This window comes from Mesocricetus auratus, unplaced genomic scaffold (assembly GCF_017639785.1).
Source record: "Mesocricetus auratus isolate SY011 unplaced genomic scaffold, BCM_Maur_2.0 Super-Scaffold_100011, whole genome shotgun sequence".
NCBI classification, from domain to species: Eukaryota; Metazoa; Chordata; class Mammalia; order Rodentia; family Cricetidae; genus Mesocricetus; species Mesocricetus auratus.
The window spans coordinates 63,860,752-63,876,304 of NW_024429195.1; the positions used below are offsets into that span (position 1 = coordinate 63,860,752).

Below are 15,553 nucleotides of genomic sequence, written 5' to 3' on the forward strand. Positions count from 1 at the left end.
AGGCAACTTCACCTTGAAATTGAATGCAAGTAGTTCGATCCCCGATGTACTAGTTTCATACATTAGTTCATTAGTACACCAAATTAACATTTGTTGATTTTAGGTCCCAGCCTTAAAGTTAGCTGAGCAGACCTGAAGAAATGGGTCAGTTTTCTCATTTATTGTGGACCTGCAAACAATATAAGCCAAAGAAGAGGACAAGAATAAAAAAGTTTGGGACCGAAGGAGATGGCTCAGCATTTTAGAGTAGTTGGTGCTCTTGGAGAGAACCCAAGTTTGGTTCCTGTACCCACATGGCAGCTCACAACTATCTGAAACTCCAGACCCAGAATGATGGGCTCTTTGCCCTTTTATGGCCTCCATGGGCACCAGACACTCATATGGTATCTGTACATTCATGTAGGCAAAGCCCTCATACACGTAAAAATACATCTTTACAAAACCAAAGCAGAAAGTAAATTTCCTCTAAAAAGGTTTCATCAGTCTGAATTTGTCACTGCTTCCTTTAAGGTGAGTTTTGTTTCTGTGAGGATCAGACCTACGGAGGGAGTTCCATTAATTAGACCTTTGGTTCCCAGATGAATGAAAATCATTGACATCAGTGGCTTCCTCTCTGGCTGTTTACCTCCTAGGGCCCCAGCTTTCTGTTTCCGAATCCGGTGGTTTCTTTTAGTGTCCTGGGTAAATCATCAAAGAATTTTACATCTAAATAAATTAGGTGACTCCTGCATCCTTTATGGCTGAAGCTTTTTACCGAAAGAAATGAAATGAATTGAAATTGGGGAATTATTTACATCTGGCTTTGTCCTCTTGGAGAGCATTTGGATTTCAGAACAAGTGGCGCTCTGCCAGTGACAAATGGAGGCCCTGAGATTGCCTTGCCATCATCCGTTACCTTTTATGGTGTCCAGGGATTTTTTGCTCTCCATTGTGACCCAGCTGCGAAACAGCTGTTGTTTGGGCTCTTGCTTTGCTCCTCTCACAAGACAGCTTTCCTAACCATCCCCAAGGGGCTTAAACTTCTGTACCAGTGTCAACTCTCAGCTCTGTGGATTCCAAAGAGGCCCTGAGGGTCCAGGGAGCAGAGAAACACCCCTTACTATTTCTAGGCAGTTGGCTGGAGCAGCCGATTAATACTATGACCTTGTTCAAGAAACAGTCCCACCACTCTAAAAGGTCTGCTGGGTGTTTGGATTTGTTGCTCTGCACTAAGATCTGAGGGTTTTCCATTTTCATTGAGTCCTTAGAGGCTTTCTCCTCATTAGCCATGGAGATCTTCCTCTGGAAGCCATTTTCATAGTGAACTTTTGGTACCATCTTATGGATTACACGATGCTGGTTTAATTTGTAATTTCTTGCTATTCCTCTTGGAGAGGAATTCTTACCACAGATGGCATTAGGCATGTCATTCCCACCATGAACTTTTGGTACCATCTTGTGGATTATAGGTTGTTGATTAAATTTGTAATTTCTTTCTATTCCTTTTGGAGAGGAATTCTTGCCGTGGATGGCATTAGGCACATCACTCATCATCCTGGGTACCTTATAGGCCTCTGTGCTTTCTATCACTCAGCCAGCATATTTCCTGATAAGGGTATGTGTTTTCATAATATTTCAGGGGCTTTCCAGCTATCAGAAGTGTGGGAAACAAATTTCTGTTGTTTATTTTTAAATGACTTGTGTTTTGAACATTTTTCCCCAAAGATATTTAACATTCTTCCTGCATTTTCAGTACTTTCCTTTATCTGGCCTTTGGCTAACTGTTGATTAAACAATTCTGCTAAAGTGGTTTACAATTAGAAAGGAGATTACAAATGGCAATTAGAGTAGAAAAGTGTCACAACAAAAGTAGGCATCAAGTGTCAGGGTACCTAGGAGGAAAGGATACAGCTTGAAGAATCTAGGCACTTGTAATTTGGCAATGGCCATAGTTGGAAAATTATATCGAAATGTTCAAAATACATTTTGGGGTCATTTACCTTTTCAATTTTCAATTAAACTGAGAGAAATCCTTGGCATTAACCTTTGTGCCAGTTGTAATTTATGTTGTGGTTTTCTGTATTCTTGGTTTTTAAAATCCTCACTGTGTCTTGTCTCATTCTATGGCAATCTTCACCCTTCATGGCCAGACATACGTAAATGTAATGACTATTGGTAATTTCACTATCCAGTTTTCTTCTCCTCCCCCACTTATGCTTCAAGAATTACTTTGCATACCTTACACTAATGGTCCCTATCCCTAAATCCATTTTTAAGTACTTGACACAATTTACCACTGCAGTTTTGTTGAAATATATTTTGACTTGTTTTAGTCATTTGATTTGGAGTGATTGGCACCCATTTCTGACATCCCAAATACTTCAGAAATCCATAGATAATTACTAGATAATCGCTATCAACACCGCGATTGAACGTTTAGTCCTAGCTCGTAAACCTGCACTTTTTCCATTCTTTATGTCACTGCTTGTCCCAGCACCGCACGCCCTCACTATCTACCATTGGAGAAGATGTTCAGTTCTGTTTTCTCCCACTCCAGGCATCCAGTCTTCACTTCTGTATCCCCTGGTAGGTCGCTTCTGCTCCCATCCTGCCTCATGGTCCTCACCATCATTAGGTGATCATTGGAAAGCAGCTGACAGAGTCTCCATGTGACTGCAGGGTGGGTGAGCCCTGCTTGGCCTCTTGTCATAGGATGGTGCTGCACCTCTCTCAATCGGATTCCCATCTGTGGCTTGATCCTTCCTTGCTGTGCCCCTACTTTGCATTCTTTTGTTTACCTCTCAAACAATTGTACACATCCTTTGATCTTTAAGTCAAGTATCAGCCTCTTGGGAAAGTTTTCCTGTGTGCTTTAACTAGGTCAAACCAAATGTTTAGTGCTTGTGTTAGTCCAGCCTAATATAGCTGCGATTTTATACTTTGCCTGCTATTAAAATCCTTCTTTACCTTAGCATTTAACAGTTCTAGGCACATGCTGGGTGCCCATTAAGTATTTGTAGAATTAAGGGAATCAATAAACATTTTAAATGAGTTACTTAACTTTGGTTGTTTTAATTAAAAGTAGATGAATATTTGTATTCTTTTATTTTAATTTTATTTTCCAGTTTAAATTTAGATAAGAAACAAGGTTGCTTCACAAGTCAGTTCCAGGTCCCTCTCCCATTCCCTCCCTTCCTCCCGTGCCCTCCCCCCCCGTGAATATTTGTATTCTTTAATGTAAATTTTACATACGTATGCATAGCTTTAAAGTAGAAGGTTGGCGTATACTTACCTACGATTTAATTATAAAACTTGATTTCAACAAAACTTCTATGTCACTAGAACTTAGTTGAGCATTTTAATGGCATGTCTGAATACTGTTCTCACCAACTGAGATTTTGGATGAATCAGGTTTAATGATGAGACTCTGACTTTGGTTTAACAATGCAATATAATAGTCAAAGTAATTTGCTCAGATGCAGTTTAAGATATGGTTGAATCCTTTCAAATTAATTACCACCCCTGAATGCTCTTACAGTATGTACATATGATTCCTCTAAGCTTTAGGGAAAGATGTACAAATGAACTGATATACAGGAAATTGCCATTGGGACACAACTGGAAGTCTGACTATGTTAAATGCCTTTTATTACGGATCATTTATAAATGTTAGTCACTTTATTTTTATACAGCTTAACTTACTCATAGTTTCAAAGCCATGTAGAAAGCAACAAATTTAAATATTCAAATTTTCAAATATTCTGTATACATGTTTTTGAACGGTAAGGGCTATGTGATTTTTTTCCTAGAGGGAGATGAAAAATAAATCTATTCACAAAAGATAGAAAACTGACAGATCAAGAAACAGTTTTGCCCAGTTCAACATGATGAAATCACGAACTTAGTGGAATTAATTAAGGGAGGATGTGGGAAAGGTTACTTCCATTATCACGAGTGACTCTGAGGCATCCACATCACTGGAAAGTGCCACTTCTAGCCTAGATGATGACTCACAGATGCTGGACCACAGGAGTCATTGCCTCAATCTACCGTCCATCTCCTGCCCCAGAGCAAGGGTGTCAGAACAGTCAGTATCTCAGATGAGGGCCTGAGGCCTCACCATACTTCTGGAATGGATTGTTAATAGACAGGCTCTTATGTGATTCTTCTGCACCTGCAACCGTTTGGGATTGCTCTGGGCGATCACAACTGTTTTGATTTCAGGAAGGCACAGCAGCCATGTCATGGATGGAAGACATTATAGCAAGTTTGAAATAGTCACTTAAGATGGTCCCAAATGTTGACATTTAATGCTGTTCTTGATGTGCCTTTGTCTATTATTGGAAACTTTGCAACTTTAAGTAGGTGATGTGGTTTGCTGTTGATTTTGTTGTTATAGTTTCCTCTTGCTTGGCCCTTTTGCAAGTACTTTCTTCCTTTCTTCTAACGTAAGGCATCAGATATCTGGTCTTTTTATTTCCTGTCCACTCTTGGTGTGTGGCCCTTGATGCAACCGGTCTTTATGACTTAGTCCTCCAGAGGTCGTGTTGCCTTGACATCTCAAACAAACTAAGCTCTAATGGCCTTCTACATATGCTTGTTCCTACTCATGTGCTCACAAATTTTTCCCACAAGAATAAATAATTCCTTCATTTGTTCAAGTGATTATAGAGTCATTCTTGAGTGTTTTCAATGGTATACTACACCCGAATCTGATACATCAAGCACTCGTTGTCTCTAAAAAAATCATCTTCTTACTTCTCAAGTCTTCCATTATGACCACCCTCATGTAGGCCACAAGTGTAAACCCCCTGGAAGTAGAATGGAATGAATTCTCCACTCCAAGTCTGGAGGATTTGTTCAGATAGAACTCTAATAGTCTACTTAAAACACCCCAGTGTTTTTAATTACATTTTATTTTATTAATTGGGTAAATCATGTGTGCATGCAAGGTAGAGGACACTTGTGGGAAGCAGTTCTCTCCTACCACAGTGGGCCCTGAGGATTGAACTGTTTGTCAGGCTTGGTAGTAAGTGCCTTTATTCTGTGAGCCATCTTATCGGACTCAGTGTTATGTTTATAGGCCATCAGACAATATCCCTGTGTTGATTCCAGAGGACATACACTAAAACTGGAACAACCCAAAGCGGATGAGTTATGGACCCTGCTAAAGTATGGCGCACGTGAACTGGGCCATTTTATGCAATTCCCAGAGCCTACTTGATGTTTGTTAATTAACAACATCAAGGGGATAGTAGAAGTCAAAAGATCACATGGCACCCAGTACTGTGGTTTTTCACTAGCAGAAATGTGCATAATGAGCATCGAAACTCCAAGATTAACATGAAAGCCCCATACAAGGCTGTCCCTCTTGCAGACATTCATATGACTTTCATGGGATTTACTCCATCTTTTGCTACTATTTTATGATAGTTCCTAACAATCTATACCTGCTGACTCCATCTGACATGCTTCATCTTTGTTCACTTTGATGACTTCTCGTGTGTCACTAAGCATCTTGACCACTTGATGAGCCCAACTGGATATTCTTCTGCCTATTAGCTTGTAGTATTTTTTTTCACCAGTATATTCAAAACTGACAGTGTTCTGGGTTTTCTGTTAAGTTGTCTATTCCACAACTAGATTGAGAGTGGCACAAGGGCCACTGTTAGTTACTCTGCTCAAGACACTCGTTGCTATAGAATCTGTGACCCCTTCTCTTTTCCCTCTCAGTAGCTTTAAATAGAGTGTGTTTATGGCCACATGTCCTGACCGCTAACAAAACACTGAAGTTTTTAAACACTCTACTCAAGATGGGTATGTCTTCCTTCATAAGTCTGAAATACCCATCGACCAGTCCCTGGGTTCAACTTGCTGTTGGAATCTGAATTGCAAAATGAGTGAGTGGGAGAGGAAATATAATTAAGATACTGTAATTAGGTTATAAACTAAAATTTATGCCCTGTCTGCAACACTTCATAGAATACTGTCCCTACCTTCCCTCTCGTAAAGATGTTTCCATGAAATCATTTTAATTGAAGCACAGTATTCAAGTCTATGGTGGTAAACACTGAGTTTATGTAAACAAGGCTGCAAGAAACACAGGGAACAACTTCAAGTATTTGCATTTGTTTCCCTAAAACTAATGCCTATAAATATAACTGATCTGCGGGAATATAACTGTGATGTAAAACTTTGTGATTGCCACAAGATTGCCTCCCAGGAAGATTTTATTACATTTTACTATATTTTAATGAAGTATTATATGAATGCCTATTTTTATATACTCTCCTAACAATTAGATCTCATTTTTGCTACTTTATTGACAGATGAATGATAACACATTCAGAATTAAATTATGTTTTAAGTAAGTTGAAAATCTTAAAGTTTTACAGGTTTTTATATGTCCTCTGGTCTTTATTTCTGGTGCCTGCAAACTACTTATGTTTCTCCCATTGCTCAAATGATATGGCTGATTTTCAGACTGGAAACTCGGGTGCATATAGATGGCACACTTTCTGTAAATTGGCCTGGGATTTAACACTTAATGTTGTGACCTCCTTTTCTCTTGTGGGCTCCCAGGTCCATCCACAACTTTTGTCTGACTTGACTACAAATTGGTGGCTCCTATACCTTCTTCCTGGGAGCTATTTTGATAGAGTGGCTTTAGAAACCCCAGAAAATGACTTTTTTGCAGTTGCCAATTGCTTAATAGACCTAAGTAAACTACCAGATGAAGGGATATGTAGGTGAAGTTTGCGAAGGTACTCGAGTGTCTGTCTTGGCAATACTGGTACTTTTATGTGCCTCTCCTCCTAGTCATCAGAATGGCAGCTCAGCATACCCTATAGTTTAATATTGAGGACTTTTCTTAATTTGTGGCTTCATCACATTGGCATAATAAATTATTAATTCACCCTCCATCCTCTTTACCTTCCCTGGAGTATCAAGTGTGGGGCTAATAAGGTCTCATGTATCCTAGGCTGGAAATAATTACTGGGTCTTTCTGTGGACCAGCCTTTACCTAGGAACCCACAGTGAGTGGCCTTACAGGAACAAAAGATGGTTCCATCACACAATAAGTTCCAAGGTATCCTTTTTGGGTATCATATTGCTCAGAATAGTATAAAGATGTTTGAGCTCTGTGCCAGGAAATAATTGGAAGAAAGTCAGAACGCAATGCAACTGTGCTAAATTTTGTCATCAGGGATTTTTCAGTGTAATTGCTATTCTGGACTGTGGTATTTGGACACCTTGTAAACAACTTCTATTGTGTCATGGATGATTTGTCACTAAAAATTAGTACAAAAATTTGAGTGTAATTTTCATTACCATTTTCTGAAACTTTTTCATTGTATTTATTATACGTGAACTTCTGTTACATAAGGGCATTTCCATACAGCTGTGTTTTATGATTCCTCCCACACTCCCTCCCCTCCCCACATCCATGAATCCTGTTTGTTCCCCTAGAGAGTTTTGCTTCTATTTCTTATCATATACATACGTGATAGATCATATGTATCTTTATAAAGATTAGGAACCACATATCAGAGTGACTAGCTTTCCTTTAAAAAATTAATAACTCATACTAAAGTCTGATTTTAACATTGCATGCAGTATTTCCAGTTCTTAAGCAGGAGGAATATTGTGACAGCTTATGTATGTCTGTATGTAAAAACATATGTCTCTACTTACTGTGGCTGTGCAGTTTGTAGTTGAAAAGCGTTGGTTAACCTTTGGTAGTGATGCCACCAGGCATCTCACCCACACAACTGGCTACTTGTTTCTGAGTTGAGGCAAATGATAAATCAACAAAATGAACTAGAAGCCAATGTCATGATGTGAAATAGGCTATATGAACTTAATTGAATATTTTTACGTGTATTTATTTCATTGCTCACAAACAGTTGAGACCCTAATCAGGGAAAGATTTGGGGTCAGGAGTTGCTGATTTTTGTTGCTTTGTTTCTCCTGAATTTAAATAACACTGTTGTTGTGTGTGTTTAGTACTTAGCACAGTCCCTTTTTCTTGCTTTCTGAACAATTCATTTTATTTCATCTTTTTTCTATTTGACTACTTATTTAGACAGGATCTCATGTATCCTAGGCTGGCCTTAAACTTGCTGTGTAGCCCAAGATGGCCTCAAACCCATGATCATCTTGTCTCCACCTCCTCAGCACTAGGATTACAGATGTGTACCACAACACCTGGTTTCTATATAATGGTGAGTCTTATGCACACTAGGCACTTGATCAGATCAGCTATATCTCAAGCTCCCCAAACTTATTTTTCTCCATATTTTAAGATTCCCATTGCCCCCAAGCTAATAGTAGTTGCAAGAGTAAATTTGATTATATGCAGTATTACTTCCCAATGACTGTGGCTTTTTTCCTAGGACTCAGGAATGAATTCGCCTGGCAGTTGATTGATGCTTAAGTTTAGATGCTTTCATGAGGTTTTTAATTTTCTTTATTATTTAGTATTTCATTGAGTAGTTACCAAAGCTAATAGATTTTTTTGTAGTGATAGTGCAATATAACCCTCCACACCCGAAAGAAGGAGCTCCATGATCATCTTGAGTGGAGATTATAAGTCTTGGTTTTCTTTAATAACCGAGTCCCACCGCAGACCACTGTCCCTTGAGTCATGTTACATGCTTTTTATAGCTTCCTACTGTTGTTTCACCAGTGAATGATACATGAGGATTTTACTACTCATTTTACTGTGACATTGATAAATGAGCTAGTTTCTTCCCTTCTCTCCTAAAAACCTTAAGTGGAAAAAAGTTCAAAGCCTTCTTTTAAAAAAAAAGTCACATATACCATTTTTATGGGCACTTTACCAGTGATAGCTTTTATTAACCTCTTCTGTAAATTCTTGAAATATTATTTTCCCGATGATTTAAAGCATGAACATGTGCTTTGAAGCTGTGTATCTAGCAAAGCATGTTCTTTGTTATTCTTGGTGGTGTACTGTTACCCATTTGCATGTATGTGTGCATATATAAATAATGGGCCACATTTGTCACAGGTTTCTAATGTACCTAGGTAACAATATCACTTTATGTGTATCATCACAGTGTAATTCAAAACTCCTATGAAATAGCTTTTACTTTAAACAAATAGTTTTATTTTTAGAATGGGTTTAGTTTATATAAGCCTGATCAGAAAGAACAATATTCCCATGAAGGGAGGCTGTTTCCTTCTTACATGTCGTTCCCTCTTCATAATTATCCGGCTGGTATTGGTAGTGCACATTTGTTATCAATGGATGAGGCAGTCATTTCATAGTTCACCCTTCATGTTATACACTTTATGAGTTTGGACAAATGGATCGCGAATACAGCCATGATAACAGCATCATGCAGAGTGGTTTCTCTGTGCTCCCACTAAATCCTCCTTTCTGTAATACTCCTAGAAGATGGGATGATTTTCCATGAGTCATATAGATAAACAAGTGTGGGATTGCTTTGCTTGTCTAGAGTCTGTTCTCCTATTTCCTGCCTGATTCTTCACAGTTAGTGAATTGCTGAAGGGACTCGAATGTGGTAAAATTGCTGCTCTTACCTTATGAAAGCCCACAGACACTTATATATGAATCTTTGCTCCAGGCTTTCTTTTCTACTTTGAAGTTCAAACTTGAGACATTTCTTAAGGGACATTGCAGTTTTAGTCACTGGATAGTTGATGAGACTGACTGTTAGAGAGTAGCTACTGAATGCAGGGCCATTATTGAAATGAACGAACTTCCTGAGCCTATTTTCCTGAGTATGGCGTTATCACTAGTTACAGGTGATGGAGACTGGGGGTGTAGGGGGTGCGCAGCAGTTAGGATGGTGAGTGAATGTAGGATGTAGGAAGACTGTGGCTTTTCTTTTAACGAATAGATGAAAAAAAAATACTAGAAGATACAGGGAAACTGGTCCAAGTTGCCAAGATTAGGATAACAAGTTTTATTGAGCTGTGGAAAATAGTTTGCAGTAGCGTTGATTTGAAAGATGTATGTGAACAAGGAATGAGTCATTGCCTGAGGTACATGGTAGTACATAAACAAGGCGGGACAGGACACACAGATGATTACTGTGGACAAAGGTGTCTGGACATTCCCTGGCACTTAGCTGTCACTTGGAGTCCACATAGATCTTCATTCATGCCAGACTAGAGACAACTCTGGGAAATTTCTGCCTAGTGTTCTCTCACTTGTTATTGTGGATAATTGTGCAGGAGCAATAACCAGGTCAGGGTCACACGCTTCATAAGCTGCATGGTTTATATTTTTAAAAAAATAAACTTCATTCATGAAAACATTTCTCCGTTGTTGTTATTGTCTCTGTGATGTCATTAGTTGCTTAAAACTAAGACTAAGAGGGTCAACTGGTTTCTGATTACGTCCTGCATTAGCAGAACTTCAGTGCTGAATGATTGCACCAATGAGAAACTGGTGTTGGAAATTCTCCTAGTCATTACTTTGTTTCTTCCCTGGAAGTAGGTAGCAGTTGCATCCACAAAGGAACATTTGTGACTGGCAAGGGATGGACATGGCGGTCTAGAAGAGAACTAATCTTGCCTTCACCACTTGGCACTAATGTCTGTACCCTCTGCATTCCAAAGAGAAAACTTGCAGGTTTTTAAGGCCTATCGCTCATTGTCTTAGTGTTGTCTCATTTACCCCTTACTCTGTTTAACATTCAGCATCATTGAGCTGTATCTGGGGTTAACTCTCCCAAGTGTGTGTGCTTGAAGGATCAGAGAAGTGAATGGACATGGGAAAGAGCTCTTCTTCAGCACAGACCGGAACTTTGTGTTTCTTTACTTGTTTGTGAGTGCATGCCAAGTGTGTGTGTGTGGGGGGCATGCACACGCACGCTTGCATGCATCCCTGCAGGCTTGTATTTGCTACTGGTAATTGAAAGTGAACCTAGGGCCTTATACTAGACCGTGGATCTGCCTACCTTTTAACTTATTTTTGAGACAGAGTCTTTATAAGTTACCTAGCTTAGCTTTGAATTCACTCGGTAGCCCACACAACCCTGTGGAATTTGTGGTCCTCCAGCTCCAGCCTCCTGACTACAGGAACACTCTTAGAATTATAGGTTTGTGACCTCTGGTCCAGCTTGCTTGAGATTCTAATGGTGTTCTGAATATTTGTTTATAGACTCAGGCATATTCCAACTCTTTGTTCCAGTGTTATAGAGCTCTGCAAATACTTTCTCTCAATTAGAATTCCTGTGTCAAAGCCATTCCTAGCTCATCTGTTTCTACGTGAAATTAGTATAAGGCAAGCAGAATGGAACTTGACGGTTGGAAGTATTCTTCATTTTCACTCCAAGTGCATAATTCCTATTGGCAGTTGCAGCTGTGATATGAGCTGAGGGAATGCTTTATTAAGATAAAATAATAAAGACAGTAAAACAGCAAGTGAAAGGGCTTGGCATTAGCTCAGTTGGTGAAGTTATTCTTGCAAGTATCTGAGCTCAGTCATCAGAACAGAGGTTGGGGGCCTGGAGAGGCAGCTTGGCAGTTAAGGGCAGTTGATGCTCTTCCAGAGAACACAGGTTCTATGCCTAGAACGCACATGGCAGCCGGTATGAACTTAACTCCCTTCTGGCCCCTGCAGGCTCCAGGCATGCACATGGTGCACATACATACACATGCACAGACAAAACACTCATTCACATGCAATAAGAGTAAGTAAATACTTAACATCTCAGATCATCTTCTGGCACCCACACCCATGTGCACATACAAACACTCTTGCAATGCACAGGCACTACTCAAAGAAAACCTAAAATGCCAGTGATGGTTCTATAAACCCATTTTACCATTTTTATTTTTATGAGACTTACAAAAACTGTTTCAGTTCCCCAGCCTCCTCTTTGATCACTTTGATGGGCTCATTTCTAGTCTCCTCTTCTTGATGCTTCCCAGGATCCTGAAATCAGTCTTTATTCTCAACACATTCTCCTTGGTCATGCTCAGTTAGAATAAGTGCTCTGCCCCCACCTCCCCCCGCCCATCCCATCCCACACTGTTTATCTGTAGATATTAGTGCATTTTATTTGTGCCCAGGGGTAAAAAATAATCCATCACGATCCACTGCTGAATCATCCATTTTCTCTGTTTTTCAAGGGTCGTAAGAGTGAGGCTGAAAAGTTCTTCTTGAAGGCCATTGAGCTGGATCCCACCAAAGGAAACTGTTACATGCACTATGGTGAGTGGTGATGCTTTCCCCATGACACCTCCCCCCCCATCTGCTGTTAATGTGCAAGTGAGATTTCAGTTCTTTTCTGGTCAAGGACCTTTGAGAGTAGGTTGACTTCCTCCTCCCGGATTTAGTCGCATGCTGCATCCTTCCGTTTCTATTTAAAATGCCGCACACAGGAGGACTCAGAACTATATTTTCCTCCAGCAAGTTCCTTTGGCCTTTAATGGACAAGGCAGGTTTCCAGTTGTTTCTTTCAAGTTCAGCACAGAGTTTTAAATGAGATCTCATCAGGAAAGGATATAGCCCTTTGTCTGAGGCAGAGTTTATAATAAAAATATTAGCTTCTTTTTTTCATCTCTAATGTATTACTCATGGAGCTTTCCAGCTTGGTGTTTTAGTTTACATTTTGGCCTCAACGGCTTGCTTTCTGGAAGATATGAATGTATACCAGGCTGTAAATGCCTGAGAGTGAGGCCAAGCTTTGCTATAACAAGTATAAGGAATTTCTGTCTCATATAGTTTAGCCTTGGCCTTAATCAGCCCAGAATGAGCTTCCATAACACTACCGTTATGGTGACTCCTGTGGCTAGCCAGCCAATTGTACAACTGGTTGGTGAGGGATAAGATGGGCTGTGTCTACCAGATTTGTAGACAAGCTATCTCTCAAGGAACAACAACAAACATTTTCTTGTGTTAATTCCATGGGAAACAAAATGCTGATTTTTTTAAAAATTACTGCTGACTTTAATGTGTTAGGTATTATTAAGTAGTAAACATAAACATGGACAGAAATGAAACCCTTAGAAATATAGCTAATGTTCCTGTATGGTATTAATTCCTTCTTCCAGTTTTTCAGCTTGAAAGAAAAAAAGAGCAGTGATGGCTAGGAGTTTAGGAGAATGGAAATAATAAAATGGAGGAAACACTGAGCCAACCACATGTGCATTTTGTATGTATATATTGTCTGTATATATTGCTTTTGAACCTAGGCACATGATGCTTTGGTTTTGGCATAACACATGATACAAAAGCATATGACATACTCATACTGTTATGACCTTCTGTCTTTGCTCTTTTACTACTGTGTTAAGATAATAGTTGAGTAATTCAACTTGGCTGCAGAATTTATTTTTATTTCCACAAGTTTTCCTGTATGAAGTATTAGATATGAGATTAGGGCTTTTTCTCACACCTGCTATTTTTAGTTTCCCTATCAAATTATCTCCATGTCTCTTTTGCTAGAGCATTAAGTGTTGCCAGGGCATTTTAGGAAATAGATGTTCTCTTCCCCACATTTCTGCGTATTTTTCCTTTGTTTCAAACTGGTTCTGCTTCGTGTATCTTCTCAGCTAATTTCCAGTATGATTAGGTAGTGAGTAGGAATCTACACAATGAATTTCTTTACACCCCACTATTGCTGTGTTTGAATGACCACTATTGAAAGTCACTATGATGGCCAGGGTTGTGGCTCAGTGGTGCAGCACTTTCCTAGCACAGGTGAGGCCTGATGTTCAACCACTGGTGTCGTCAAAAACAAAGAAACCTGACTTCAGCCTTCAGTTGTCTTGAGAATTCTTAAAAGATCTAGCTAGCTCGCTCATTTTTAAAACTGAGTATTTTGTACCACATTATGCTCCTGGGGTTTTTAGTCCCAGTGGTAGTTTTAGAGATGTTATTTCTTTCACGAGAATCTTGTTTTGGATTTAGTTTACTCAAAGTGCAACAAATTTTTATTTTCTTTAATATTATTTGAAAAATTGTGATAGCTCATATCTTTAAGTTTGTGTAAAGATTGAGTTTTTTTTCATTAATTCTATTGGAGTGTTTTCAACTTGAGGATCATACAAATAATTAGCTCTATTTCCTATTCCTGATAAGGAAAACTGCATAATTTTATGAAATATATTGTTGCTCGTAAGAAACTTTTGTAACACTCTATATTTCTCTTGTCTTTACATATAAGTAGAAAAGACTCAAAGGAAAGATTAGTTAGGGCACAGGCTACACATGCCCTGAAGCCTATAACCAAGAACTTGAGATGATATTAAATTTGAGTTTTAGAGCTGAAAATTGTTTTCATTTTAACTCTGTATCAATTATCTGTTTTGCAAACAAATAGAGTAAAATCAAAGATGATTCAATGAAATTTAGTGTAGCTGAGCAACTTCTGCATCTCTCAATTACTCATTGTTTTCCTTTTATACCATATGTTCTATTTCCTTTTATAGCATTGTTAGACTGACAGACAAAAGTTTTATCTGTAGGTCTTTGTGTACAGATTTTAAGAATGTTATGACTTAGCTTAAAATTCTTAGAGAAGGATTTATTTTATTTTTATAAGATATATCTACTTGACACAAGACATTGTTCCCTATTCAGAAAACTCTGTGAAGGAATAAATATCATAATGACATCTTCAGAAGGCCATCAGGTAGAAGGTAGAAGGTATTTTTTCAAGAAGAGCTAGCTATGTCTTACATCTACAAGTATATGGTGTGTGTCATCTCCGAGAACACGCCAACTGTCTGAAGAGCAAGGTGTCAGTAGGAGAACTGGAAAGCTCAAGGGCCCAAGGCAAAAACAAGTGTAGATTTAAAGCCATAAGGAATAGCTCATGTTACCGGAGACGGACAGATGGAGAAGTGGAAGATGAGGCTAACGGCCCAGAGGGCTTTGCAAACCAAGCTAAGGAGTGTTTCTTTTATGAGTGCTGGGAAGGACCAAACTGAGAGGACAGGGGAAAGATGTCAAAGTCTAGAAAGGAAAAGTATTTGAAGAGTGATTGCTGTGTATTGGGCAAAGGGTTATGATAGTTAGGGATTGGGAGTTATTGGGAAAGCCGATACATTAAAAGTATACCCCCTTTAGATATTTTTATATCTAAAGTGGGGAGAATTGTTTCCTCTTTTCTGTGCCATAAATACCTAATATATTGTCAAATTCCCAGTAATGGCCCATGCTAGAACAGAATCTGGAGCACAAAATACTGAAAGGATGTTCTGCTTGAATTTTCATTATTTTTAATCCAAGAAAAATCATTTTTTGTTTCTCATATCAGTTACTTGCCAACTTGCTGAAAAAAATATATATATCATTCCCTCTTAGGGTGTTTATACCCACAGACTGAATGAGTAAAAACACTCTCTCAACTTGAAAATAAATATTTAAATGAAATATATGTGTTCTGAGTCTTTTAAAGATACACTTCCAATGCGAGAGAAAATGCCAGTGAGTGAATGTCATTTGATGAGAAATCGGCTCTTTCAAGCAATTATGTGCTTTTAGTTTGCTTCTTAATGATAGAGTGATTTGGAAAATATCATTCAGTTGTGACTGGGCAGACAGAATCACGGGAATTTATATGGGTTG

The 15,553-nt window shown here is 38.8% G+C and overlaps 1 protein-coding gene across 2 annotated transcripts in view; it reads left to right on the forward strand.

The window, feature by feature from the left end:
* Tmtc2 (transmembrane O-mannosyltransferase targeting cadherins 2) overlaps positions 1-15,553 on the forward strand; it is a 356,561-nt gene that overhangs the window by 260,951 nt on the left and 80,057 nt on the right. For both annotated transcript variants that reach the window (XM_005068036.4, XM_021225985.1), the window contains exon 9: positions 12,109-12,190. In XM_005068036.4, coding sequence (XP_005068093.1) covers positions 12,109-12,190 — 82 coding nt within the window. The remainder of the gene's footprint in view (positions 1-12,108; positions 12,191-15,553) is intronic.